The sequence below is a fragment of the Gopherus evgoodei genome, chromosome 10, assembly GCF_007399415.2.
Source record: "Gopherus evgoodei ecotype Sinaloan lineage chromosome 10, rGopEvg1_v1.p, whole genome shotgun sequence".
Taxonomy (NCBI): domain Eukaryota; kingdom Metazoa; phylum Chordata; order Testudines; family Testudinidae; genus Gopherus; species Gopherus evgoodei.
Window position 1 is genome coordinate 54,708,343 of NC_044331.1, and position 27,582 is coordinate 54,735,924.

Below are 27,582 nucleotides of genomic sequence, written 5' to 3' on the forward strand. Positions count from 1 at the left end.
TGGCATTGCCCCCTGCTGCCGCTATCCCTGGCGAGGCCTGTGCTTCGGTGGGCGGGGACTGCCAGGCCCTAAAGCCCGCCTCCTGGGGTAGAGCAACCAATCAGAGCCTGGGGGCCTGGCCCGAGTGGCCTGCTGGGGGCGGAGCTGGTCGCTGCGGGGCGGAGCCTGGCCTGAGGGGTCTGCTGGAGGCGGAGCTGGTCGCTGCGGGGCGGAGCCTGGCCTGAGGGGTCTGCTGGGGGCGGAGCTGGTCGCTGCGGGGCGGAGCCTGGCCTGAGGGGCCTGCTGGGGGCGGAGCTGGTCGCTGCGGGGCGGGGCCTGGCCTGAGGGGTCTGCTGGGGGCGGAGCTGGTCGCTGCGGGGCGGAGCCTGGCCTGAGGGGCCTGCTGGGGGCGGAGCTGGTCGCTGCGGGGCGGAGCCTGGCCTGAGGGGTCTGCTGGGGGCGGAGCTGGTCGCTGCGGGGCGGGGCCTGGCCTGAGGGGTCTGCTGGGGGCGGAGCTGGTCGCTGCGGGGCGGGGCCTGGCCTGAGGGGTCTGCTGGGGGCGGAGCTGGTCGCTGTGGGGCGGGGCCTGGCCTGAGGGGTCTGCTGGGGGCGGAGCTGGTCGCTGCGGGGCGGGGCCTGGCCTGAGGGGTCTGTTGGGGGCGGAGCTGGTCGCTGCAGGGCGGGGCCTGGCCTGAGGGGTCTGCTGGGGGCGGAGCTGGTCGCTGTGGGGTGGGGCCTGGCCTGAGGGGTCTCCTGGGGGCGGAGCTGGTTGCTGCAGGGCGGAGCCTGGCCTGAGGGGTCTGCTGGGGCGGAGCTGGTCGCTGCAGGGCGGGGCCTGGCCTGAGGCATCTGCTGGGGGCGGAGCTGGTTGCTGCAGGGCGGAGCCTGGCCTGAGGGGCCTGCTGGGGGCGGAGCTGGTCGCTGCAGGGCGGAGCCTGGCCTGAGGGGTCTGCTGGGGGCAGAGCTGGTTGCTGTGGGGCAGGACTGATGTGGGTGTGGCTCATGCCATGGGCAGAGGCACCTCCCACCCAGGCCACCTGGGTGAAATGCAGGTTGGGGCTGGCTGGAGCTTCACGGCCTGTTGCCCCACAGGTGAGCAGCCGGAAGTACCCGAAGCTGAAGGAGGTGGATGATGTGCTGGGTGGTGCTGCAGCGTGGGAGAATGTGGACTCCACGGCAGGTGAGTATCGCCCTCGGGGCTCGGCTTGTGATGCCTGGTTGCCCCCCCCCCCCCACTGCTGGGGATGTTGGGTCCTCCTGGCAGGGCTGGGAGCTGAGCCAGAACATGAGGGACAAGCTGAGTCAGGGAACAGCTCCCGGCAAGCCGGCTCCCGACCTCTCTCCAGTACAAGAACGGTCCATCTAGCCCAGGATCCTGACTTCTGATGGTGGCCAGTGCCAGGTGCTTCAGAGGGCGTGAACAGAACAGGGGAATTATCAAGTGATCCATCCTCTGTCATCCCGTCCCAGCTTCCGGCAGTCAGAAGCTAGAGCCATTCAGAGAATGGGGGTGTGTCCCTGCCCATCTTACCGAATAGCCACTGATGGATCTGTCCTCTAACTCTTTTTTGAAACCCCTTATAGTTTTGTCCTTCGCAACATGCCCTAGTATGAGTTCCACAGGTTGACTGTGTTATGTAAAAAAACACTCCCTTTTGTTTTAAACCTTCTGCCTATTAATTTCATTGGGTGACCCCTAGTTCTTGTGTTATGAGCAGACCCTCAGAGGTCCAGAGAGGCGGGGGCCACTTCCAGTTTTTGAGGCCCCTAACCATAATAAAAATAAAAAATGACGACACATGAAAAGAAAATAAGGCACCAAAAAAAGAGTTTTCAGAGAGAGCTCACAGATGATATACAAATCACAAAAATGAGTAAGGCAAAAGTGGAGAAAAAGGTGGAAAGGAGGAACAAGGACTCTAGAAAAAGGTAAATCACGATGTAAAAAATACAGTGAAGCTAATTACAAAATGTCTTTCATAGCTGGTTTGTTATATGGAGATATACCTATTATAGAACTGGAAGGGACCTTGAAAGGTCATTGAGTCCAGTCCCCTGCCTTCACAGCAGGACCAAGTACCATCCCTGACAGATTTTTGCCCCAGATCCTTAAATGGCCCCCTCAAGGGCTGAGCTCACAACCCTGGATTTAGCAGGCCAATGCTCAAACCACTGAGCTGAAACATGTAGCCAACCATATTTGAAAAGTTCTGCTGTAAATAAGTAGCTTATCCAAACTTGAAGTGCTCTACTGTAAATAAGTAGCCTATTGACACTGGAAATGTTCTAAAGTAAATATGTTGCTATCCACACTTGAAATATTCTGCTGTAAACATGTACACAAATGCTGAAAAAACTTAAAATGAAGGAATACCAATTTAGAACACAAAAGGAAACAGGTTATTATCCTTATCACTGAATCAAAACTCAAGCATGCAAGATACAATAGGCTGAACTGAAGACAAATGGATGACATGCGTATAGTAAACACAGACACAGATACAGATAGAGGGATAATGTCCAAAAATCTCAAATTTGTGTCCTCACAAATGTTCACCTTGAATCTGGGCCTATAGACTATGAAAGCCTATGATGATGGCCAAGCTAAGGCTCAACCAATGAGTCACCTCTTGTAGCTACCATATGAAGATAATAACGAGGAATTCTCACACATTAATTCCTTAGTCAACTAGACATAAAACTATAAAGACACTAAAATGTAACAATTCCCTCCCTTTAGACATGCACTTGATCCAGCACCAGCCACTAGTAGTGATTTGTTTATATAATCAGCTGATCTGAGAGGACACGTTCATCATGGTCTAATCTTGTGCCATCAGAACCAATATATTAATATTTATAAATATTTGTAACTCTTTAATATGACAAATCTATATCAGATAACAAAAAATTATGTCTTTTACCAAATCACATCTCTTATTTGCTTAAATTTGCAGCTCTAAGATGAGAGAGTGGTCACATTTTGGTCTGATAGGAATGCGCATAAAAACAAGTTGTAAATTTTGTTGGCATTTGATAAGTTTCACAAATGTCTAAATTTGAGCACCCCTTTGAGCTGGAGGCCCAAGCCAAATGGCCCTCCTGGCTCCCCCTCAGATTGGCCCTGGTTATGAGAATGAGTAAATAATACTTCCTTATTCACTTTCTCTTCGTCAGTCATGATTTTCTAGATCTTTATCACATCCCCTCTTAATTATTCTTTTCCAATTGTAATATCTTTTTGAGATGGGTTGACCAAAACTGCACACTGTATTCAAGGTGTAGGTGTACCATGGATTTATATAGTGGTATTATATTTTGTCTGTGTGTCTATCCCTTTCCTAATGGTTCCTAACGTTCTGTTTGCTTTTTTGACTGCCTCTGCATATTGAGTGGATGATTTCAGAGAACTATCCACAATGACTCCAAGATCTCTTTCTTGAGTGGTAACAGCTAATTTAGACCCCATCATTTTATATGAATAGTTGGGATTAGGTTGTCCAATGTGCAGTACTTTGCATTTATCAACGTTGAATTTCATTGGCCATTTTGTTGCCCAGTCATCCGCTCCTGAGAGATCCTTTTGTAACTCTTTGCAGTGTGCTTTGGACTTAATTTTGTATCATCTGCAAATTTTGCTACCTCACTGTTTACCCCTTTTTCCAAATCATTTATGAATATATTGAACAGCATATTCTGGGTCTGCTTACTTGCATGGAGTTGTTGCCATTTCTGTGCTTGCATTTCCCTACTCCCAGTGGGATCTGTCCCCTACCCTGCAAGATTTTTGCCTGGGAAAGAAGTGGCTTCTGGCCCTGCCTTTCAGCGGCTATGAGAGCAGCATTAGTGCCCCCCTATATCTTAGAAACCAGATAGTCCTCAACATGTTAAATCCATTGGCATTAATTCCTCTATTGGCATCTGATAGCTTTCTTTGATAGGATAACAAGTCTTGTGGATAAGGGAGAAGCGGTGGATGTGGTATACCTAGACTTTAGTAAGGCATTTGATACGGTCTCGCATGACATCCTTATCAATAAACTAGGTAAATACAATTTAGATGGGGCTACTATAAGGTGGGTGCATAACTGGCTGGATAACTGTACTCAGAGAGTAGTTATTAATGGCTCCCAATCCTGCTGGAAAGGTATAACAAGTGGGGTTCCGCAGGGGTCTGTTTTGGGAGCGGCTCTGTTCAATATCTTCATCAATGCCTTAGATGTTGACATAGAAAGTATGCTTATTAAGTTTGCAGACGATACCAAACTGGGAGGGATTGCAACTGCTTTGGAAGACAGGGTCAAAATTCAAAATGATCTGGACAAATTGGAGAAATGGTCTGAGGTAAACCGGATGAAGTTCAATAAAGACAAATGCAAAGTGCTCCACTTAGGAAGGAACAATCAGTTTCACACATAGAGAATGGGAACAGACTGTCTAGGAAGGCATATGGCAGAAAGAGATCTAGGGGTCATAGTGGACCACAAGCTAAATATGAGTCAACAGTGTGATACTGTTGCAAAAAAAGCAAACGTGATTCTGGGATGCATTAACAGGTGTGTTGTAAACAAGACACGAGAAGTCATTCTTCCGCTTTACTCTGCACTGGTTAGGCCTCAACTGGAGTATTGTGTCCAGTTCTGGGCACCACATTTCAAGAAAGATGTGGAGAAATTGGAGAGGGTCCAGAGAAGAGCAACAAGAATGATTAAAGGTCTTGAGAACATGACCTATGAAGGAAGGCTGAAAGAATTGGGTTTATTTAGTTTGGAAAAGAGAAGACTGAGAGGGGACATGATAGCAATTTTCAGGTATCTAAAAGGGTGTCATCAGGAGGAGGGAGAAAACTTGTTCACCTTAGCCTCTAATGATAGAACAAGAAGCAGTGGGATTAAACTGCAGCAAGGGAGATTTAGGTTGGACATTAGGAAAAAGTTCCTAACTGTCAGGGTAGTTAAACACTGGAATACATTGCCTAGAGAGGTTGTGGAATCTCTATCTCTGGAGATATTTAAGAGTAGGTTGGATAAATGTCTGTCAGGGATGGTCTAGACAGTATTTGGTCCTGCCATGAGAGCAGGGGACTGGACTCGATGACCTCTCGAGGTCCCTTCCAGTCCTAGAGTCTATGAATCTATGAATCTGAGTTCTCCCATCATGCAAAAAGTGAGCCAGTGGACATCTTGAAATAGCTCTTGAATGGATTGTGGAAGGCTGAATTCTAGCCCTTCAGATAGAGCAGCTCTAGAAGTGAGCTCCCCTGGCAGAATGAAGAATTGCTTTGCTAGCCCTGGGAGCTGTACTCATTGGAGTTCTTCTGGTTTCTTTTGCAGAGCCATGTCCCAAGTGTGAGCATCCTCGTGCCTACTTCATGCAGATTCAGACCAGATCAGCTGATGAGCCCATGACCACTTTCTATAAGTGTTGTAATGCCCAGTGCGGCCACAGGTGGAGGGACTAATTTTTGCTTCAGATTTAAGTTCTTCAGTATTTTTTGCTCTTTGTTTGAAAATTCCCCAGCTTGGTTGTATGAAATATGGTAACATGGACTAGTGCATGATATTAAATTAACACTGGCTGCTGCTAGTGCAGGCATTCCCCATAATCTGATGGTCCAGGGGCTGAAGGTTATGCATATACTGCACATTTTCCTGATAGCAAACATTGTTAGGACAAAGAACTGCCTCTGTTTAGAGATTATATGCTAAAATCTATTTATTCAGCAGTTCCCACTGCAATGCTGCTCTTTTATAGGGATGCATTAAGTTATTGTTTATTATTAACCACAGCTGTGATCTAAGATTGCAGGCCAAAAAATGACAGGAATGGTCAGTATCTAGATGAGAAACAGCCAAATAAAATGTTTACATCGTACTATTGCTTCAGCGGGTGATGCTTCCCCTGAATCCGTACTGAACTCACAGGACTGGGGCCCTGTTGTACTATGCTCTGTACAGAAAGCTGACAAAGCCTGTCCCCTTGCCCTAGATTGCTTATGAATGAAAGGAGAAAAAAAAGACAGGTGAAAGATGAGGGAAAAGAGATGCAGCATACAAGGAGCATGATCAGAGTGATGGAGAGGAATTGTCATTTTAGTTTTGTGTTTCAATATTTAACTCCTGTGCCTGGATGGTAGGAGGCCAGTGTGTGCGTGGAGGTGCCTGCCATTTCATAAGGCCTAAAATCAAGGTCCTGAGTGCTGGACACAAAGGATACCACAGTGCTTTTTTCAGGTTTATTTTAAACAGAGGCCTTGTCTATGTTCAAAGTTGCACTGGTTTAACGAATGGTATGTTTAAAAAACCTTCAGCAACTAGTGAAACCAGTGCAAATCCCTGTGTTGATACACAGTAGGATTCAAACCTAACTTATATGGATGTATTTTGATTCCTTAGGGAGTTAATATAAGCCATATATATAATATAATAAGCCATAAGTTACAGTGGGTTTAATAAGGCAAGAAAAGATACATAGGATTTAATAAAACACAATAGAATTACATTTAAGAATTGTACAATAAAGCTGCACGACAAAATAAAAAGACAGACTACGTAGGATGTCTAACACATACAGGAAATACAGTTGTTTCAATGTAACATGCATATAGGGATCCCATATACACAAAGGCTTTTAGTTTTAGTGATACAATTTAGCCCCGTGCTTAATACAATATGGTATACATGACCTCTATATACACATATGAAAAACCATTACCATATTTACAGATTTAAACATTTATTTAGCATCAACATTAACACTGAATACTAAACATTTAAAATACTGCAAATGCTGGCCAAATGGTTGCAGGACGGATAGGGAAGATCTCACTCAAGACACAGGCATCCAGCTTTATTTACAGACAGAGCCATACATTCTTAAATGATAAGTAGAAAAGATCAGACTTAGACTTATATTCAAAACTCACTCTTGTACCATCTTAGGTCCTTCTGATCCGTCTTAGTTTTAGGGAGTGTAGTCTCTACAGGTGTGGTATCTCTTCAAACTGGAGGTAAAATGGCTGATGCTACTGCTGGCAAGGTAGCTGCTAGCAGGCAGTTGTTTGTTGCCAGGGCAACCTTAGAATTTTGATGATGATGATCTTTGAAGCTTCTTGATCTTCCCAGGTAGTGCTGTCTTCCTTTGATGTCTTGCCACTCTTGCTCTTCTCAGTCTGCTGTTGAACCCACTAATGTCTAACTTACTACAGGCTCAGCCTGCTGGCTGTCTGCCTCATATACTGGTTGCTCGCTCAAGGTCAACTCATTAACATAATTTGTCTAGCTCAGCCAATCTGCTTCCATATATTAGCATATTTCCTCTTCCTGTCTAGATCCGTTTCTCTTTATTAGCATATTTGTATGTCCTGACTGGCTCCTTCCCCTCTTACATTATCCTATTTTTAGCTAACTAAAGCTCCTCCCTGATGCCATCTTGTTTGCTAGAACTTTCCACTATCTAAATTTGAATTGCATTATCCCCATCTCTGCCATTTTGGTCAACGATGTTGGATTTTCTAAATTTAAACTGTCACTAGTTTCTACTTATTTAGAACCTTAATCTTAAAACTAATTAATATTTGATGCAAGCCAAAGTTTCCTGATACTGTCACCACCTTAATTATGTCACTTGGGAAAAGTGAATGTTATGGTGTTTTTAAAGCCTCTCTGAGGTTTTTCTGCAAGCCTTTATTAAGGTGCTTGCAAGGTATTTCAGAACATTCAGAGCAAAAATCTCTCATTACAGCTGTGCTTTGAAAAACCATATCCAGCCGTGAAAGAAAAGTTGCAAGGGGCACCCCACTTTGGGGGTTCTGTCCTTGGAGCTTCCCTTTCACACTCAACTAGTTTTGAAAGTGGCGCCTATGAGAGTGAGGTTATACCTGGCCAGTAACCAGTTGGTACATTCTACAGGTAGCACATTTAAGATGTTGCTGTAGAAATAATTTTTGGGGAAAGCAACATATAAGGTCCATATTCATCTTTCAATGATCTCGCATCAAATGGGACCAATTTACAAATACAAAGATTTGTTTTAATTGCTAGCTCTGCACATTCACACCGGCATTAGCACATCTGTGCTTTTTCCATTTCATGGATGAGCCATAAAGACTTTGCAATCAGCTTGGTTTACAGTTCTGTAACATGAGGCAGTATAACACTTAACTCCCTCTCCCAGAACTGTGCTAGCTCTTCAGGCTTTGGAGGAGTAAAATGTAGGAAAAATGTACTTTGGCAGCAATCTGCTGAGAACCCTCGTAGGTTTGCCACATGTAATGTCATGGATAGGGCCCTACCAAATGTACGGTCCATACTGGTCAATTTCACGGGCAGAGGAATTTAAAAATCATAAATTTCATGATTTCAGCTATTTAAATATGAAATTTCACAGTGTTGTAATTGTAGGGGTCCTGACCCAAAAAGGAGTTGTGGGGGGTCACAAGGTTATTGTAGAGGGGGTTGCGGTACTGCTACCCTTACTTCTGTGCTGCTGCTAGCAGTGCACTGCCTTCAGAGCTGGGTGCCTGGCCAACAGCCACTGCTTTCTGGCTGCCCAGCTCTGAAGGCAGCACAGAAGTAAAGGTGGCAATACTGCGACCTCCCCTGCAATTTCCTTTTGGGTCAGGACCCCCAATTTGAGAAATGCTGGTCTCCCCCATGACATCTGTATAATATAGGTGTAAAAGCACAGATTTCATGGGGGGGAGATCAGATTTCACAGTCCGTGATGTTTTCATGGCTGTGAATTTGGTAGGACCGTAGTCATGGAGAAGCAGCACTCTCACAGCTTTGCTCCCTCTGCCCAGCCATGCTCCAAGTTCAGAGAAGCCCAGTCTCACGGAGCTCAGAAAGGAGAGCTGTGTCGACTCAACTCTGCCTTCAGATAGATTTCATGTCAAAGGAGCAAAAAAAACCAAACCAATGGATAAAAAGGCCGAGTGAGAGCTGCGAGATTGTTTAAGCTGCATCAGGTAGGATCTGTGGTATGTATTTAGATGGAATATATGCGCCAAGCTGTTAACATAACCCAGTCACTATCCACTGTCTTTCTTTAAGGACCCCAAAATTGAGTGATGGGCAAAATGGCCTATCCTCTCATTTTGTCCACCAGTTAGGCCAATTCCTGACACCAATTTTGGTTCACTGATTGCCGATCCCATCCTTTTCTTGTTTACCAGGCATGATGTTAACTCAGCCCTTGAGTTATATCAGTAGGCCTCTCTGTTAGAAAGAATGAATTAGTCCAATCTCCTTTGTGCACTTTTTTCCATCACTCTAACAGGTGGTATTTTATAACCTTTCACTCATCACAGCTGAACTCACAATTAGGGGAAGTTTACGGGTCCATTTATTACAACAGATCCCTATAGTGAGCTAAGACAAAACACTTGACAAGGCTGCAGGCACAAATCTGCTTCTAGCGGAGGAACTTGCAGCACTTTGATAATGTAACCTGGTTTGCAGAGTTAAACAAGGCCAGTCCAAATCAAAGGCAGGGATGGCTGCTAACTGAGCTAATGGAGGAATGGATAGCAGTGGTAGGTCATCATCCTCTACATGGACCAGCACTAGAGGCAGATGGGACACTGCCAGTGAGTTTCATAGATATTTATGGACAGCAGAGAAATAGTGACTCATGATTCTTGGGGATCATTCCAGGCTCTGGAGTGAAGTGTTCTCTAGTGGGTATAGACTTTTGCATATTCCCCCTCTCCCCCAAATGATTCCCTTCTGCCCCATCTATTCCATCCCCCTGCTCTTGTCCCAGTCTCATTCACCTCAGACTTATCCCAGTTCTAGTCTCCTTGCCCAGTCTCCCCACTTATTTTCCCAGCTCCTCATCCCTAGTCCCCTCTATAAGCCTTGCTGGTGCCCTAGGCATGGCTAACAGTATGAACCAAAGTAGGCCTTGTCAGGATAGTTAGGTACAGTAGAACCTCAGAATTACAAACACCTCAGGAATGGAGGTTGTTTTTAACTTGAAATGTTCGTAACTCTGAACAAAACATTATAGTTTCAAAAGTTCACAACTGAACATTGACAATGCAGGTTTGGAATTTACCATGCAGAAGAAAAATGCTGCTTTTAATCATAATTTAAATGAAACAAGCACAGGAACAGTTTCCTTACCTTTGTCAAATCTTTTTAAAAAGTTTCCTTTTTTTTTAGTTTACATTTAAATACAGTACTGTACAGTATTTGCTTTTTCACTTGGTCTCTGCTGCTGCCTGATTGAGTTCTTCTGGTTCCAAATGAGGTGCATGGTTGAGTGGTCAGTTCGTAATGCTGAGGTTCTACTGTATCAGGTAACCAAGTACACACGTTCCTGACTTGAGAGAATAGTACAGAGCACACACAGTTCTTAAGTAACTCCATGAACACATTCCTAAGAGATGGTACAGGAACACCCAGACCTTGTAGGAAATGACAAGATAACGGATGAGGATGTTTTGTTGAGGTACAAGGGTGGCAACAGTTCTGGATTGTATACATAACTTGTCTGTGTCTCTGTATAAAATGAGAAGTCATAGGAGTGGCAATTTGCACTAGCCTAGGGAATGGTGCTGTGTTAAGAGAGCTACTGCCTTGCTGCAGGCAGACATGGGTTAGTGTACCTGTAACTGTTGAGTTGGAGCACTAGAACCTTGGTTTGTCGACAATAAACCTGACCAAGCATCTTTGCCACTGAACTGAGCCTGTGGTCTTCATGAAAAACACTGAGGACTGCAGAATCAGCTAACTGCAGTCTCTGCTGGTGCAGCTAACACCAGAGCTCCATGAACAGCAATGCACAAACACACCCCCCCACACACACCTCCTTGTCCAATCTGTTTCTCCCTGCTTTTGGCCTCTAAATCTAGTCCATATTTGCCATCTCCACTGACTCCCAGTTCCAGTCTCCTCCATGGCTTTTTGTCCAATGTCAGTGTCCACACCCCCATCTCGGCCCAGCTAATTTTGGTTCTCCTCACTGCCCCTGCTCAAGACTGGGGGATTAGGATGGGCTCATGACACTCTTTCGCTTCACACAGATTACTCTGGGGAGGTTGGGTATTGGCATTAAAAGCCCATTGACTAAATGGTCAGTTCACCCCCCTCAGAGGCCTTGCTTCAGGCTCTCTGCAGAATTATACGTTCAACTGAAGAACTGATCAGTGATGCCACATACTGTCGAAAACAAATGGAGAAATCCTCCATTTAGCAAGCTAAGTAGCTCTTGTAGAAGGCTTTGTACTATTTAGCAGGACCTCTTGAATATCTTTTTGAACAAGACTTCTTTCCACTGTCTAGCTATGGAGCATCCATGCAGTTAAGTGAAGAGATTATAGGCTTGGGTGGAGTAGGTGACAGTGATCCTGGGAGATTAGGTCTGAGTCTAGTGGAAGTGAAATTGGAGGTTTCATTGACAGAGTCGGGAGAGTGGAGAACCAGTGCTGGGGCAATAAGTATGACTCTGGCCTGGTCCTGACTTATCTTTAGCAACAGGCTATCAATGAATGAGACTGGTGGAAAAACCATAGAGGAGCCTGCCTGACCATGTCAGTATGGAACCTGGGCTGTGATCCCGTAGAATTGCTGACGCATTGTTGGACTTTGCTTTGGAAAATGTATCTGGCCACATCTGGGTGAAGAGACCGCTCACAGTGATATGTAAACAAATTGATCAGGTGGTCTGCTAGGTTATTCTGTATGCCTGACAGGTAAGATGTTTCAAGATCTATTGAACTGGCAATACAGAGCTCCCAAAGTAAAGTTGCTTCCTGATAGAGTGGAGTAAAGCAGGCTCCACCCTGCTTGTTGAGGTGAAACATTGCTACCCTGTTGTCTGGGAGGACTGATAGGCTGCTTCCTCTGATCTGTGATAATACTTCGCATGCAAGTCTGTCAGCTTTCAGTTCTCTGACACAGATTGTGTAAAGTTAAGATCCTCTGAGGACCACAGACCCTGTGTTTGTAGAGAAGCCAGGTGGGCTCCCCATCCCAGAGCCAAGCCTCCTGTTTGCTTTACAACAGGCCTGAAGTATTCCCAATAAGAAACAAAATGTATTTAACAAAACATGACAAAATGACAAGCAGAGCACACTTTACAGGACACACCAGAAGTTTCACCTCCATTAGCATTTACCAATGCAAGCTGGACAGCAAGCATGACGCACCATGCCATCTCTCATACATGGATCATATCTGCACCCATTTATTCCAGTTGCCTTCGTATGGAACACTCTGCCATTCTCAGAGTACAGTCTATGGTAGGCTCATAGAATATTGTTGGAGTCTCACTCAGTTTGGAGTCGGTTAGCTCTTCTTCAGGAACAGGTCGGGAGAAGAGAGATATTGCCGACGGCTTTTGCATGCAGAATCTTCTGATGCAGCCAAAGAGCTTCCAAGCCCTGTTGAAAAGTGACATGTTTTAGCTTAAGAAGTTAACCAGAAATGCTAAAACCCAGTAACACGCAGTAGACTATTCTGTGTGACATCCTTCATAGATTTTCTCCAGATGCTTCAGAGAATTAAAAAAATAAGTGAACAGCCCTCATCTCCATGAGAATTGGTACTCCTATAGTTACAGCATATAACTAAACCAATAATGTGAGCCCATGCTGCTGAGTGCATGCACCAGTTTAAGCTACTTCGCTCCTGAATCATGTGTCCACACAATGCAGCACTATTATTGATAAAAGCTGCTGCACTCTGGGTGGGGTATCCCAGGGGCTGACTGACACTGCTAGGCTCTGTGCATTCTAAGGCAAGCTTGAGGCATAGTTGTGGCAATGGCATCAGATCCTTGAACTTGCAACAAAAGCAAATTGCAAATGCAGATAGTCAAGGGGCTAATTAGCATTTAAACTGAAGGAGAACATTCAGTCAGGCGACCCTGGAGCAGGAGAGCAACCAGACATTTCAGGAGTGGACAATATAGCATGGATAGCTTTGGGAGGACTAACTACTGTAGATATATAAATGGTGATGCCTCCCTGTGGCTCTTACACCACTATAGCTCTCACCAAATTAGAGTTAAGTCAATTCCATAGGTGAAGAATAAAAAATGTAGCATTGGAAGGGACCTCGAAAGGTCATCTAGTCCCCTGCAGTAAGCAGGATTATTTAGACCATCCCCGACAGGTGTTTTCTTTTTTAAACTTCCAGTGACAGATTCCACCACCTCCCTAGGTAACCTGTTCCAGTGCTGGACTACCCTGACAGTTAGGAAGTTTTTCCTAATGTCCAGCCTAAATTTCCCTTGGCTGCCATTTAAGCTCATTACTTCTTGTCCTGTCCTCAGTGATCATGCTCCTCTTTACAACAATGATTTACATGAAGACTTATGTCCCCCTCAGTCCTTCTCTTCTCCAGGCTAAACAACCCATTTTTTTCAATCTTTCATCATAGGGCATGTTTGCTAGACATTTGATCATTTTTACTGCTCTCCTCTGGACTTTCTCCAATTTGTCCACATCTCTCCTGATGTGCAGTGCCCAGAACTAGACACGGTAACTCAAATTGAGGCTTTATATCAGTGCCTGACTAGAGTGGAAGAATTACTTCTGGTTTCTTGCTTACAACACTCCTGCTAATACATCCCAGAATTATGTTCACTTTTGCAACAGTATTACATTGCTGACTCATATTTAGTTTGTGATCTGCTATAACTCTTTCTGCAGCACTCCGTCCTAGGCAGTCATTTCCTACTTTGTATTTATGCAATTGATTATTCCTTCCTAAGTGGAGTACTTTGCATTTGTCCTTATTGAACTTCATCCTATTACTTCAGACCATTTCTCCAGTTTTTCAACATCATGTTGAATTCTAATCCTGTCCTCCAAAGCGCTTGCTACCTCTCCAGGCTGGAACTCCAGATCCCCAGCCAGCCAACTGTACACCCACCTTATTATAGGGTTGTCTAGGCCAGTGGTTCTCAAACTTTCTTTTCGGGGGCCACTTGAAAATTGCCGAGGGTCTCGGCAGACCACTTAATGATCTTTCCAAATGTTGTTTGTACCATTAGCTAACGAACGTAAAGTGCTTTGGATAAAAGTGCTATATAAAAAAAACACCTCTTAATAATAAAAGTTTTTTTTGTTCTACAAAGAAAAGCACACAACTCATATTTTAATATCACTAGTTGTACCTTTCTAATGCAGTGGATGTGCCCTCTCCCCCTCACTGAGGCTGGGAAGGAGGGGGGTCGCTCCCCCACCACAGCAACCACAGAGCTAAGGCTGGGAAGGAGGAGGGTCTCTCCCTCTCTCCCCCACCACAGCAGCCACAGAGCTGAGGCTGGGAAGGAGGGCTGTCTCTCCTGGCAGCCGCAGCCCTGGAACTGGGGAAAGTTGCCTCTTTCTCTGGCCACTACAGCCCTGCAAGTCTCAAATTCCTCCCATCCCCCTGCCCCTCCCACCTCCGCCCTATTCCCCCCAAGGCCACCACCTCACTTGACATGTGCATCTTCTCCAGGGTCCAGGCTCCTAATTAGTGGAGCCACATCTGCACGGCTCTGCTAATTAGCTGGGCAGCCCTTCATTCTCTCGTGTGTGACCGCCCAGGCATGCACCTAAGAGGGAATTTATCCGCAGACCACTTGAATGGAGCTCACGGACCACAGTCTGAGAACCTTCGGTCTAGGCTATATGTCTCTAGTTCTTTTTATGAGACAGTTGTGAGACAGTAGCAAAAGGCGTACCAAAAGCTTTTTTGATGAGATGTCTGTTGCATCAACCGCTGATTGTAATGCGGTTCTGGCCATCAGCTTACTCTCTTCAGTAAGAGTCTGGAACTGATCTGTCTTGCCGTGACAGCTTTTCTACCGTTTGTGATCTTGGAATACTTCAGATAGTCATACTTAGCCAATAGGACAGGATAGTTTGCTATTCTGAACAGAAGGCTAGTGGATGTGAAGACCTTCCTTCCCAACAAGTCTACATGTTTAGCGTTCTTGTCAGGGGGAGTGGATTTTGGATGTTGTCTAGATCAGGGTTTCTCAACCTGTGAGTTGGGACCCAAACTGGGTCACCAGAATGCTTCAAAGGATTGCGTGGAACTTCTGTGGCTCCTGTCCCATGACGAAGCAGCAGTTCTGGATACTGAGGTTCCGACCCAGGCCAGGATTGACATTTCACACCAATAGGCCCATTTTAGAAGGCAATCCTAGTTGTGCAGTTGCTCCCAAGCACCACAATAATTCAAAGAACAGGCATGGGAAGGGCACATTTCCTATCAACCCCACCAGGCAGCATGCCCCAGCCCTGGCCTAGATGAACCTGTTCAAGGGATGAGACGGGAACTCAGTCTCCACAGTCCATTCACAGTTGTTGGCTTCTCCCCTGGGACTCCCTACAAGGGAGTCTGTTACTGTGGTGTGGACAGGTGAGACCCTTTTGTAACACTCCAGTGGGACAGTCACACTAAACAGAGGCTGAAATAGGATAACATTCAACATCTGATAACAAATGTACCTGTAGTATCTCCAAGACAGAAACAGGCTGAAGAACCCCCACGTAATGTTGCAGCAAGGTGTTTTCCATTATGCCGGGCTTTGTCATGATGTGATAGAGCACAGCTTCCATCATGCCCTTACACACTGGTTTATTCAGAGTCCCGTCCACGATTCGCCACGGCCTCCCAATGAAACAGACATTCTCACAGGCCCTGCAGAGGGACAGTAAGTTCCACTTTGTCAGTTTTAAAAATGAAAAATGCAAACTGCTTGCTACATAAGGCATCTCTTCCGTCTCCCTGCACTAGCAAAGCACCCATATGAGAAGCAAAAATAATAGCGCACTCATAAATCATCTTTCTGTGATTCTGTGCAAACACATTGGGCTGCAGATCACTGTCCTTAATCCCTGTAGGGCTCTCCTGAAATAAATGTTCCACCCAGCAACCAGAGTCCCAGGGACAGAAGTACTGCTTGCTAAGCATACCCCCTTGAGAGTGATCTGGGAGTGAGTTTGTCACAACAAAGCATCCTAGTGATGGCCAGTTTGCTGGTGAGTGACAGTGTTTTTAATCTGGCAGTGGGCGTGGAGACCAGTACTAGTTTCTATTCATCTTCCATGGTGGCTTGACCCCAGAGCTGAACTGAGTAAATAAATGTGTGCGTGTTGGATGGAAACTTTACCTTAGGACTCCTCCCACCACATTGCAGGAGGTAAGTAATGTGTGTTTTCAGCAAGGGGCTTTAGTTCCATATCATGGTTTCTGCATAGCACCAGTGGGAATGCTTAGGAAATGCATGAGCAGCAGCTCAGTCAGCATGCTCCCTGACTAGTTGGGAAAGGCAGCTAGCCTATTAACATAAACCATCTCAGTGCCAATCAAGCAGAAGTGCCCAGCTAACGTGCTTGTCTATTTTTGCTGGAAGCACTGGCAAATACTGGACAAGGCAGTGGGAGAGCTGGTTACTGTCAAGAGTTACTGGGCAGTGGAAAAAAACAAGTCCCTCATACCTCAAAATACAAAGCAACCTCTAACCAGGCCTGCAAAGGGCAAAAAAAGAAGAGATTTGTCCTTCCCCAGTGCACACCACCTTCCCAGGTACCAACAGTCCCAACTGCCCTCACCCCCTACCATTTCTCCAATGAAGTTGAGCTGACAATACAAAACTCTATAGCACATTAAAGATGATGGGGGTAGTAACAAATAAATGAATAAAAACCCACCAGGCAGCCTACCTGATTGGATTGCTCGTTCATATAATTTTTAATTCAATACAATCTGCATTTCTGATATATCTGGATCTGCTGCTGAAACCACAGGGCCAGAGTGTGTCACAGGATGCACTTCACATCCATGCCAAAAAATGATGCTAGCTTTTACTCTGCTCACGGGTCCAATTGAAGGAAACAGCTCTTTAATGCCCTACAAGGCTATACAAGAGCCTTCTCTCTGTGTTGTGTGTAAACAGCAGAGATCAGCCAAGGCACTGAGTCCCCTGATTTAACATCTTTGAGGTGACAGCCAGGTTCTTGACTAGAATCTACCACTCTGATATTGTTCTATTCCCTAGGACCAGTGATTCTCAAAACTTTTATACTGGTGACCCCTTTCACATACCGAGCCTCTGAGTGCGACCTCCCCCTTATAAATAAAAAACACTTTTTAATATATTTAACACCATTATAAATGCTGGAGGCAAAGCAGGCTGTGGGGTGGAGGCTGACAGCTCACGACCCTCCCATGTAATAAGCTCGCGACCCCCTCAGGGGTCCCAACTCCCAGTTTGAGAACTCCTGTCGTAGACCCTCACTTGGGGAGCAGGGCCTAATGAGCATTAAGTTTATTTGAGTATGGGGTGGAGAGGAATACTTCTGTTTCTTAGGAGCATAAGAATGGCCATACTGGGTCAGACCAAAGGTCCATCCAGCCCAGTATCCTGTCTGCTGATAGTGGCCAATGCCAGGTACCCCAGAGGGAGTGAACCTAACAGGTAATGATCAAGTGATCTCCTGCCATCCATCTCCACTGTCTGACAAACAGAGGCTAGGGTTCCTATAAACATTAGGTTCCTTCTAGTGTTTATAATATGTTGGGGACTTTCAGAAGTGCCCATGCCCCAGAGACATTTGGAATTGCCATACTGAGGGGCAAGGAATCTGAAGTAACAAGAGGACAAAGGAGGACAGCAAGTCCCAGTCTCCAGAGTCCTTCCATGCCCTCTGGGTTTCACCAAGGAATTGAGAGAGACATATACACTAGCACCAAGCGCACACTTTCCACATCTGCTTTTGTAGTTATTTTGCTAATATATATTATATTATACGACATATTTTTCTAAATGAATTGCATATAGAAGCTGATATGCTTATTATTTAGTGGTTCTACAGACTCCTCTTACTCACCTTTCCCGTACTGCCTTGGGGTAGATGTGTCACAGAATCTTCTGAAGAAAGATCAGAAAAACTGTAATGAGCACCAGACCGAAAAAAAGGACATACATTTTATATTAACTGCCATAAATCACTATTCACTATTAATGAAAAAGCCAGTAACGAGATGTCTGTTTCTGCTATAGCATGAAGCTATGAAGTTTGGGACTAGTGAATTTACAGGTATAAGCGTATAGCTTGCGAACTAGTCTATATCCCTTGTGAATAAACTCCCATGCACCTTTAGAGACTTCAGAACTTTCCTGTGGGTGAGATGCATCATCAAGCGACATGTTCAAAGCTGTATCTCTGGCTGTATGTTCAAAGCTAGGTATCTGCCCTTCCTCTTCATTAGCTGCAACATTAACATCTACTGCAGTCTATTGCTCTTCAGAATTGGCTTTATCCTGCTCTTATCTTTATCCGTGACAGATTCGGTCCGTGTACAGGGTATTGCACATAGTGGCCTGTCTGCTCTCTGAAAAGACCCATTCCTTCATGTGCAATTTAACACCCCTTTCACCTGCATGGGCTCAGTTAAAACTTGCATCAGGGCTGCTCAGTTGCTCCTTCTGAACAGCTCTTTATGTCCTGATGGACTTCAGTGCCATCTTGAAGCCCACCATGTTGAGTCTTGAATCTTTCCTTGGGGGTCCTCATCACTGACAACAGGTCTTAAGACTTGCCAGGCTGTCCCTCTTCCCTTGAAGATGCCACTGTTTCTTTGGCTCTGGCTGCTGAGGAGTTCTGCTGCAAATCGAAGTGAGTGACGGAGTCTTTGCCTGCAGACCAGCACCACCACCTTTATTCTTCAGACACACTGAATACAACAGCCCGGGTTTGGCATATGTCATTGCAACCAATCGTACAGTGTTCCCTCCCACTTCTAACACCTGTTCCATCTTGAGGAGGTCCTGAAAAAGAAACAAGTTTTATCTTTAGGTAGCGCTGTGTTATACCAGTATGTATCAAAATTTCCTGGAATTTCCATTATTGTAACCAGTTGCAAGAGGCCTTGCCAAACCCTCAGTCCCTTTTCAACTCTCCTGCCCTATAGACTTAAAAAAGGGAATAGCTCCCTTGCTTAATTGCCTTGAAACTACAGCAAAGATTTGAAATATTCCTGTGCACTATAGAGACTGACCATGGTGCCCTAGGTGAGTGCAGTCACTCATCCAACTTTTTCATCTAGTGCCACCATATTTTCTGGTCTTCAGTGAGACAAACACAGGAAGTACGAGGTGAGATGACCATTGGTTGTTGACTGGGAATCTCACTACTAAATTTATCACACAGAGGAAGTAATTCTGCTCACATTTGTTTCAAATGGATTAGATGTCCTTCCTATTCAAAGAGAGTGCTATGGAGTTCACATATATATGGTGATGGAGATGCAAACCAACCTGAATATATTGCTGTAAACTCCTGGTGCGTTCGATATAGCTTCTTCATAGCAGTGGAACTGTTTGCCCAGCTCTGCCTTGTCAGTCCCGAAGGAAGAGGATGCCTCAATAACATTACGGATCTCCAGGACAGCAGATACATCTTTGGAGCTATAGCCATAACACTCTGTACACTGGGAGGACAAACTGATCTACATCGTAGTGGCTTCCTGGACTTTTAGCAGCCTGGTAAAAGCATCAGGGAGGCAGGAGATTCCTACAGCCATGTTATCAACCACAGAAGGAACTGCAAAGTAAAACAGAATGAGTGTATTAGAGTTGAAGACGACGAAATCTTCCTGTACTAATGTTACCATACACGGATGACAGAAGGATCAAAAAATCCTTCCAGGCTCCTCTGACAAAAGTCTTTTCTTAGACTTTCAATAGAAATAAACTGCAAATTCCTTTTTTCTATATGCCCTCCCAAACTCGTGTGTGAATGGGCTGCAGAAAAGGAACCATTCAAGTTGGCTTACAAAGGCTTTAACTCCAAGCCATTATGAAACATATCAGCGAAGGAGAGACTGGACTATTGCAGTCTCTCTCTCTCTCTAGCTCTGGGTCACCTGAGAAATCCTGTAAATGAACAGATTAAGAGTGTTCTGCTATGTCTTTGAAGGTGATCAGTTAAAATCACAACTGGAGAGTCTAGGGCAAACAAGTCAGACTCTGGAGAAGTGACTCCTTTGGTAGAAATGAGTGACAGAAGCCAATGCACAGTAAAAGCTATTGGCCAAGTCTGATAAAGAACATGGAATGAAAGGTCACACCACCATGAAGATACTAGAAAAACTGGGTATAAATAGGGTGTACTTCTCTGTCTGAGTGGTTTTTGCCTTAACGAAAGGCTCTTATCAGTTAGCTCCAAATACACACAGTTTTCAAAAGTGACTTTTTCTGGTCCAGCATGCTGGGCATGGGGGAAGGACAGATATGACACCATTCTTAATTGATTCTTTGCTCCCACCTACCTTTTTCTGGTGTTTATAGATAGCCCTATTGGGCACTGTGACGTAACACCAGCTCACCTTTGATGGCCAAAGTCAAGTGTTCAAAAGGAACGGGAAAGTACTGCAATGAGCTGGCAACCTGACTGACCCATACAGGGATTGTATGGTAACAGGACTTCAGGAATGGAGGCTTTCAGATTCTTGTTGTGACAGATGTGAATAGCATAGACAGGGACAGCAGCAGGCCTTCCATTACAAACCAAGAAATCCTTCCTGGACACATCTGTCTTGAGCAAAGACCACTACCACTCTTGTAGTTAAGACACTGGACCCGCACTCTGGCAGAGCTGAGAACTGAATCCAGATCCTGTGACTCCCTGTGCAACCGTGGGAAAAACTGCACTCTCTGCCTCAGAGTTCCCTGTCGGTAAAATGGAGATAAAATTTTCCCTTTCTCCCACTCTTGTCTTCCCTACTCAGGTTGTCTCTGTTCTGTGTTTGTGCAGCTCTGAGCTCAATGGGGCCCTGATCTTGGATGCCAGCTTTTAGACACAGATATTAACAATGTGTACAGCTGACTGACAAGTCTCAAGAATTAGAGTTCTGAATATTATTAACATTTAGATTGCAGCAGTGTCTAAAGGCCACAGCCAGATCAGGCGCCGTTGTGTTAGGTACTGTATAAAATACAAAATAAGCGATTCCCTGCTCCAAAGAGCTTTTCAAGGCGATGGCTGAGTCTCCTTACAGAAGAGGAACACTTGGCGGTAACACAAAAGAGGTTTTAAATTAGGAAAGGGACTGATAGGTTCACCAAATATCAGGCATGTTTGACTTAATGACTGCACACAAAGTGGGATACACACAAGTTGCTAAATCACCAAGGAAGCTGATCAAGCAAGGTGCATTAATAAAACTATATTAGAGTCAGAAGAATGAAATAGCCCAATAAGTAGTATGAGAAAACACGAAGAATCAGATATTTGATAAGCATGAAGGAGATGATCCTGCTAGGATACGGCATAAAAACACTGCCTCTATTCCCTTGAGTTTGCAAGCACAGAATGACATCCATTCAATTTGTTCTACTTGTTTACACACATACAGAAACTAACCTGAGGTACTGAGCCTCCCTGGCATTGGGGCACATCTCAGCTTGACCTTCACTTGGCAAAGAATTGACCACGATATTGTCGTTGGGGTTCAGATTGCGCGTGCTGACTATTCCTGGTGCATAGTACCCTCTCATGAGTAAGTAATTGGTATGAGATGCTTGACGAGCTTTTACCTCTATTCTCCGTTTGTTTCCAGAGCTCTCATCCAAGTCATCATCTTCATCATAGTCATACCTCAAGACCATCTTTAGCCAAACTGCAGGGAAATATACTGTTAATCTTTTTGCCACTTTCCTTCCAAAACAAGAGACTTTTTTCCAATAACTTATTTCATTTAAACTAAATCAATTAAAAGGATTGATGTTGAAACACAAACATTACAGTAATGCAACATTCCAGCTATGATTTTAACCACAATCAGGAAACTCAGAAATGAGGTTGCTGACCCAGTCAAATGTATGTATTATAATAGGTCTTTCATTACATAACACCAAGAAGATCACATTCTGCTCTGCACTCCAGGATGTTAGTCATTTTCAAAATACAGCCCATAGATGACTGCTTTGCTGTAGAGCTGTTCATAGTAGCCTGCTGAATGAATGCTTAGAACCAGAGAGAAAAAAGGAACTGCAAGAAAGCTTGGAAGAGGGACTCCTCTTTCTGTGAACTTTTAATCTGTAAATTCTTTAAAAACAGTCCCAATGCATCAGCTCCAACTATTGAACAGTCAGGCTACATGGTCATTTCATCAGCTACATTATGGAGCTTTGAGGCGCCTCCCCCCACAGAGGCTAGATCTGTATCTGGTTTCCATTGTGTTCATCACTCCCTAGTTCCTTCACAATATGCCTTTGTATCCATATTCAGGTATTTGATTATATTCCTGGATTTATGCTGTATATTAATGATTTATTAGCAACACTTAATGGCAGATCTCTCCTTTCCACTAGCTGCCTGGTCTTCTCATTATTTCTTAGGTGTCCCATTATTTGGAGCCACAGCAAGTGCATAGGGTAAATATCATGCAAGCAGTTTCTTTTCCACAAATCACAACGTGAGTTTCCAGCAGAGCTGAAACCCACATAGAAAACATAACAAACCACCAATACATGGTAATTCTCTGAAATGGTTAGGTTGATACAATGGTGATGAGCATGTGCAATGAGCACAGCTAGGCTACGCTGCCCTGCTCATCTCTGAAAACTGAAGAAATCTTGGCAATTCTTTCTTCACCACAGGTATGTACTTTCAGGATAATGTGGAAGTTAACACATGCCAGTGCTCAGATGAAAGACTAACAAGTGCTGTTAAATCTTCAGGATGCTCCCTGAAACATCCAGCATTGCCACTGGAAGCATGTGCTGAAACGCAGAGCAGAATATTCCATGTCTGTTGTCAATTTCATCAGCAAGTTACCACACAGCCTTATTTGGATCACAGCATTAGTGTTTACCTTTTGATGACTTCATTCTCTACCATAGTGCTGTCCACCACGATTATTTGGTCTGGGATCCTCACATCCACAGAAATAAGACCCAGAGAGAACAGGGAAAGAATTGCTACACAATGACCTCCGGGGCCATCCATAGGAAAAGCTAGCATGCCTGCTGAATCTTTGGCGTCTTGATCCTTGAATGAAAAGCTATCTGGTTCGTCTGATTTTCCAGTTTCCTTGAGCTTCTCTAGGAACTGGAAGGATTCTGTACAAATTGCACTGGGAAACCGCCATGTGAAGACTCTGGACACAAAAACAATTGAATGAAGATATACAGGGTTTGTATTACTGGGCAGAAATCCCCACAAAACAGCAACCCCCTGCAAAAAAAAATATGCAGCAGTCTATGTTCCAGGCTGTAGCAAAGCATCCCAGTGCAAAGAAAAACCCTCCATTGGCCTAACAGCTCTTATGCTACCCTCTCCTTAATGCAGTTTCCAGCACAAGGGGCGTGGCTGGAAGAAAATAGGCTTAGTTCCCTACAATTCTCTGATGATCCCCCAGCTGCCATTTCAGCTATTCTAACCTAAGCCTGGGGACTAGCTGAAGGCGCACATTTAAACCACCTTTACACCTCACTCTGCTGTGTGCTCTTTAGCAATAGCAGAGGATCTGGTCCCTCGCTTCTAGTTTCTATTCCTTGTTAAGTAACAGAGTTATGTATTTTATCCTCTATGCAAAGCATGTTTGGATACATTACTGTGTTAGCTCTATACAGTACAGCAGACTTTGCTGGACACTTACCTGTAATAGCTTTGAGATAGTTGATATGACATAGGCACAAAGGGCAAAGCCCGGCTTTTCTTTGGACCCAGGGTATGGTTAACCCGACGGCGATTGACCAAACTTCTCTTCTGACATTCTAAGAAAGCCTTCACAAGAATGTCATCCTTGTACTCACGGTACAGCCGAAAGGTCTGCAACACACACAGTTCAAACGCCAGATTAACAGCAAGGATACTTTAATAAAATCCATATATTGCAGCCCAAATCAGAAACTCTTCAGCTCTGTAGAGCAATGTTATATCCAAATCAGAACAGTGACTCAAGGCAAGTTAGACAGAGGGCAAAGTCATTCCTGTATGTCCAGATGTGTCCTGTTGTGTTTTTTTCCAGAGACCCAGTCACTATCACGAATAACAAATTATTTTATGAGGTACGCTATTTATGGAGAAATTTATACCCAAATATAACAAAAGTTTCACTTGTTTGCTCAAGAGGCAAAACAAATTCCATTCAATTTACATGGCGGTTTGCGTGCATGCAGATCCTGGTAAGAACTAGGAAACCATTTATCTGGAATTAATAGCCTTGGTAATCAAGTCTGTATGAGTTGTTTATAAATTGTCAGTTACATTTTGAGTATGAAACCACAAATCAGAACTTACAGTTGAACGTAAGCTTAAGGACATATATACCGTTTCATTGCATTTACAGGGTTTCCTAGGAACCGAAACCAGTAAATTCCAGTGACGTGAACCAAATTCTATAGAACTTTGTAAACAGAGTGCCTGTTTGATATTTCAAAGGTAAGTATTGAGATCAGCTTCTGTTATGATTGCACATTTAAAATTCTTTTATCTTTTTCTCATTAAAAAGTATCACAGCACTTTCAATGCACTTCAAATGCTTGCATAATTATCTATGTAGAAGTATGCCATGACAGACACAATCCATGTAATATCTTTGGGAACCTCATTTTATTAAACTTATGAATGGTTTACATATGATGTGTTCTTCTCCATGGAGGAGGGTTACCCACAGTTCCTACAGGAACTAAAAACAGTGGGAGGAGATTAAGGTGAATCACTGAGACTAAACAACTCTAGAGAGATACTACCCCCTGGGGAGGCTTGCATATACTTCAAGATGGCTTTTAGGCAGTCTGGCTTGCTGGGGATATAACAGTGTAAGACATGAAGCTGTTGCAGCCGTTTAACCCTCCAATCCGACGGGAATGGACAAGGGTCCCACTACCCAAAGACAGGTGATGGTAGGAGACTTGGGATCTGATTGGGAACTCCTGGAGCTGGATCACAGGGGTTGCAGGGGGAGAAAGAGAGAGAGAGGGAGGTGAGGAAGGAAGGGGCAGATACAGGTGTAGTTTTCAAGTGATTGCTTAATATCCATTCCAGGTAGGTGTGCGCGCCGCTGCTTTGCACGTTTGCCCGGAAACTTTTTTACCCTAGCAACTCCAGTGGGCCACGCAGGTCGCCCTATGAGTGGCACCACTATGGCACTAGATATATACCCATGCCGGACCCGCCAAGCTCACTCCGTTCCTTCTCTACCGCCATGTCTGGTTGCTGGAACGTGTGGAGTGCGGCTTTGCTGTCCTCCCCGTCCTAGCTCTCCTTGTACTTGTTCGGTCTTTGTAGTTGTAAATAGTTCATAGATAATTCGTAGATAGTTTTGATAGTATAGTAGTTAGCGTCTTGTATATAGTTGTTTAACATTGCTCGACCGGGTGGGCCGTTGCCTCCCCGGTGCCCGGCACGGGCCCATGCTGGCTTCAAGCAGTGCTCGGCATTGCAAGAAGCCGATGCCTACTAGCGCTCCCCCACGACGCGTGCCTCAAGTGCCTGGGGGAATTGCACATCAGCGAAAAGTGCCGCATTTGCAAGGCCCTTTAAGCCTCGCACGAAGAAGGAGAGGGATCAAAGGCTCCGTGCTCTCCTCATGGAAGCGGCTTGACTCCGGCACCGGCGGCGCAGTCGGCCCATTCTACTCCGGCACCGGGACAGCGCTGGCACCGGAAGACTCCCCCGGCACCGACCATCTCCGGCACCGGGAGCAGATTCACGTCCCTCGGCATCTGCAACTCCATCGAGGCCGGCACCGAGTGGAGCGCCCGGCAACCTACCTTGGCCGCGGCCCGCCTGCAGGGCTGCTGTCGACTCCGGGCCCGGAAGGTCCGTCGAGTCCAGCCCCTCCTAGGTCCCCCTTAAGATCAGGGGACGAGATACTGGTACCGTCTATGCCGGAGACCTTTTCCTCGGCACGGGACATGAACGCGATGACGGAGCCATCACAGCCTCAGCCGGCACCCCCGGGACGGGTAACCTCCAGAGGTAAACCGATGCTTCGAGCGCTGTCTCCAGAGTCCCGGCACCGATCACCCGGAGGTGTGAACGCTCGCGCTCGGGGCGCCGCTCGGAGTCCCGGCACCGTTCTCCCAGGCGGTACCGGTCATACTCGCGTCACCGATCAGTATCTGCATGGTCCCGGTTGGGCTCCTCTCACCGCCGGCACCGAGACTCCAGGAGCCGTTCACGTCGACGTTCGGCTCCTCGGTCGACCTCCCGGCACCGCGCCGGTGGCAGATCCCGGTCTCCACTGCCATCCCGGCACCGCGCTCATCGAAGGTCGCAGTCCCGCTCCCGGCACCGACATCGCTCCAGATCCGATCCGGATCCCGCCACCGGTTATCACGCCGTTCCCGATCCCGGCACCGATATGGGTCGCGGCACCGACCCGCGGCACCGAGACGCCTACCAATCAGGCTCAGCGCCTCCGTGGCCTTCTAGGGAGCCATCGGTGTCTTCCCAGGCTGACAGCGCCTATGCCATGGGCCAGGACAGACGCTCGGCCCTGTTCCAGGACCCTCCACCACAAGAGCGAGGGCCTCAACAGTGGGGGTTTTTGGACCCCATGGGCGTATTCCCAAGCCCAGGGTCCGCAACACATTACCCCCCGCCCTACGGGGGAACGCAGACCACCGGAGGCGATGGTGTCTAGACCCCCTCCCTCCCCGGAAGCAGACGGCAGGTCCAGTCACCGGGACCCAGAGCTCCTCCAGAGACGGAGGTGCAGCCCCAGATGGAACCCCCCGTGGACACTCTGTTGCCAGGGGTTCCTCATCGTCTTCTCCGGATGAGGCAGTGGCGGGTACCTCGTTCCTCCAGCCCTCCCCGCTGGATCTTAGGGCGCACCAGGACCTCCTCCGCCGGGTGGCACAGAACCTGGATTTGCAAGCGGAGGAGGTGTCTGAAATTGAGGACCCGGTGGTGAGCATCCTCTCTGCCGATGCGCCCACCAGAGTGGCCCTGCCCTTTATAAAAACAATCCAGGCCAACACCGCTAACATCTGGCAGTCACCGGCCTCCATCCCTCCGACCGCTCGAGGGGTGGAACGGAAGTACATGGCCCCCTTGAAGGGCTATGAATACCTCTACGTTCACCCGACACCCTGCTCACTGGTGGTCCAGTTGGTGAACGACAGGGAGCGCCACGGTCAAGAGGCCCCAGCGCCCAAGTCGAAGGAGGCGAGACGAATAGACCTCCTGAGCCGCAAGGTCTATTCGGCGGGGGCGCTGCAGCTCAGAGTCTCAAACCAGCAGGCCCTCCTCAGCCGCTACTCCTTCAACTCGTGGGTAGCGGCAGGGAAGTTCGCGGAGCTCTTGCCACAGGACGCCCGCCAGGAGTTTTCCACCATCCTGGATGAGGGCAAGAAAGTAGCAAGGACATCGCTACAGGCCTCCCTAGATGCTGCTGACTCGGCCGCTCGGACCCTGGCCTCGGGGCTCACGATGCGCCGAATTTCCTGGCTACAAGTCTCTGGCCTTCCACTGGAGCTCCAACATACTATTCAGGACCTCCCCTTTGAAGGCCAGGGCCTTTTTTCCGATAAAACAGACCCCAGACTAAAAGACCTCAAGGACAATAGGGTCATAATACGATCGCTGGGAATGCATATGCCTGTGACACAGCGCAGGCCATTCCGGCAGCAGAACCA

General features: G+C 46.2%; 2 protein-coding genes across 7 annotated transcripts in view; one reads left to right on the forward strand and one right to left on the reverse strand.

The window, feature by feature from the left end:
* The window catches only part of POLR3K (RNA polymerase III subunit K), a 43,184-nt gene that overhangs the window by 147 nt on the left and 15,455 nt on the right, over positions 1 to 27,582 (forward strand). The window contains exons 2-5 of one of the 6 annotated variants that reach the window (XR_004002499.1): positions 1,072 to 1,159; positions 8,783 to 8,947; positions 15,993 to 16,125; positions 24,285 to 24,883. Coding sequence is in view for 4 of the 6 variants with exons in the window: in XM_030579228.1 (XP_030435088.1) it covers positions 1,072 to 1,159; positions 8,783 to 8,937 (243 nt within the window). In the remaining 2 variants the exon portion in view is untranslated. Of the gene's footprint in view, positions 1 to 1,071; positions 1,160 to 5,312; positions 5,854 to 8,782; positions 9,974 to 15,992; positions 17,015 to 24,284; positions 24,884 to 27,582 lie in introns of those variants that run through there. The other 5 variants (XR_004002498.1, XM_030579228.1, XM_030579230.1 and 2 more) reach the window with 5 other exon arrangements.
* The window catches only part of GTF3C1 (general transcription factor IIIC subunit 1), a 78,448-nt gene continuing 62,869 nt past the window's right edge, over positions 12,004 to 27,582 (reverse strand). The window contains 18 exon segments of the mRNA XM_030579220.1: positions 12,004 to 12,198; positions 12,200 to 12,351; positions 12,353 to 12,367; positions 15,431 to 15,623; positions 17,816 to 17,829; positions 17,831 to 17,856; positions 18,084 to 18,274; positions 18,276 to 18,491; positions 18,493 to 18,523; positions 18,526 to 18,627; positions 18,630 to 18,756; positions 19,246 to 19,283; positions 19,286 to 19,531; positions 21,353 to 21,410; positions 21,412 to 21,585; positions 21,587 to 21,608; positions 22,806 to 23,090; positions 23,592 to 23,764. Of these exon segments, the coding sequence (XP_030435080.1) occupies positions 12,156 to 12,198; positions 12,200 to 12,351; positions 12,353 to 12,367; positions 15,431 to 15,623; positions 17,816 to 17,829; positions 17,831 to 17,856; positions 18,084 to 18,274; positions 18,276 to 18,491; positions 18,493 to 18,523; positions 18,526 to 18,627; positions 18,630 to 18,756; positions 19,246 to 19,283; positions 19,286 to 19,531; positions 21,353 to 21,410; positions 21,412 to 21,585; positions 21,587 to 21,608; positions 22,806 to 23,090; positions 23,592 to 23,764 (2,106 nt within the window). The 3' untranslated portion in view covers positions 12,004 to 12,155.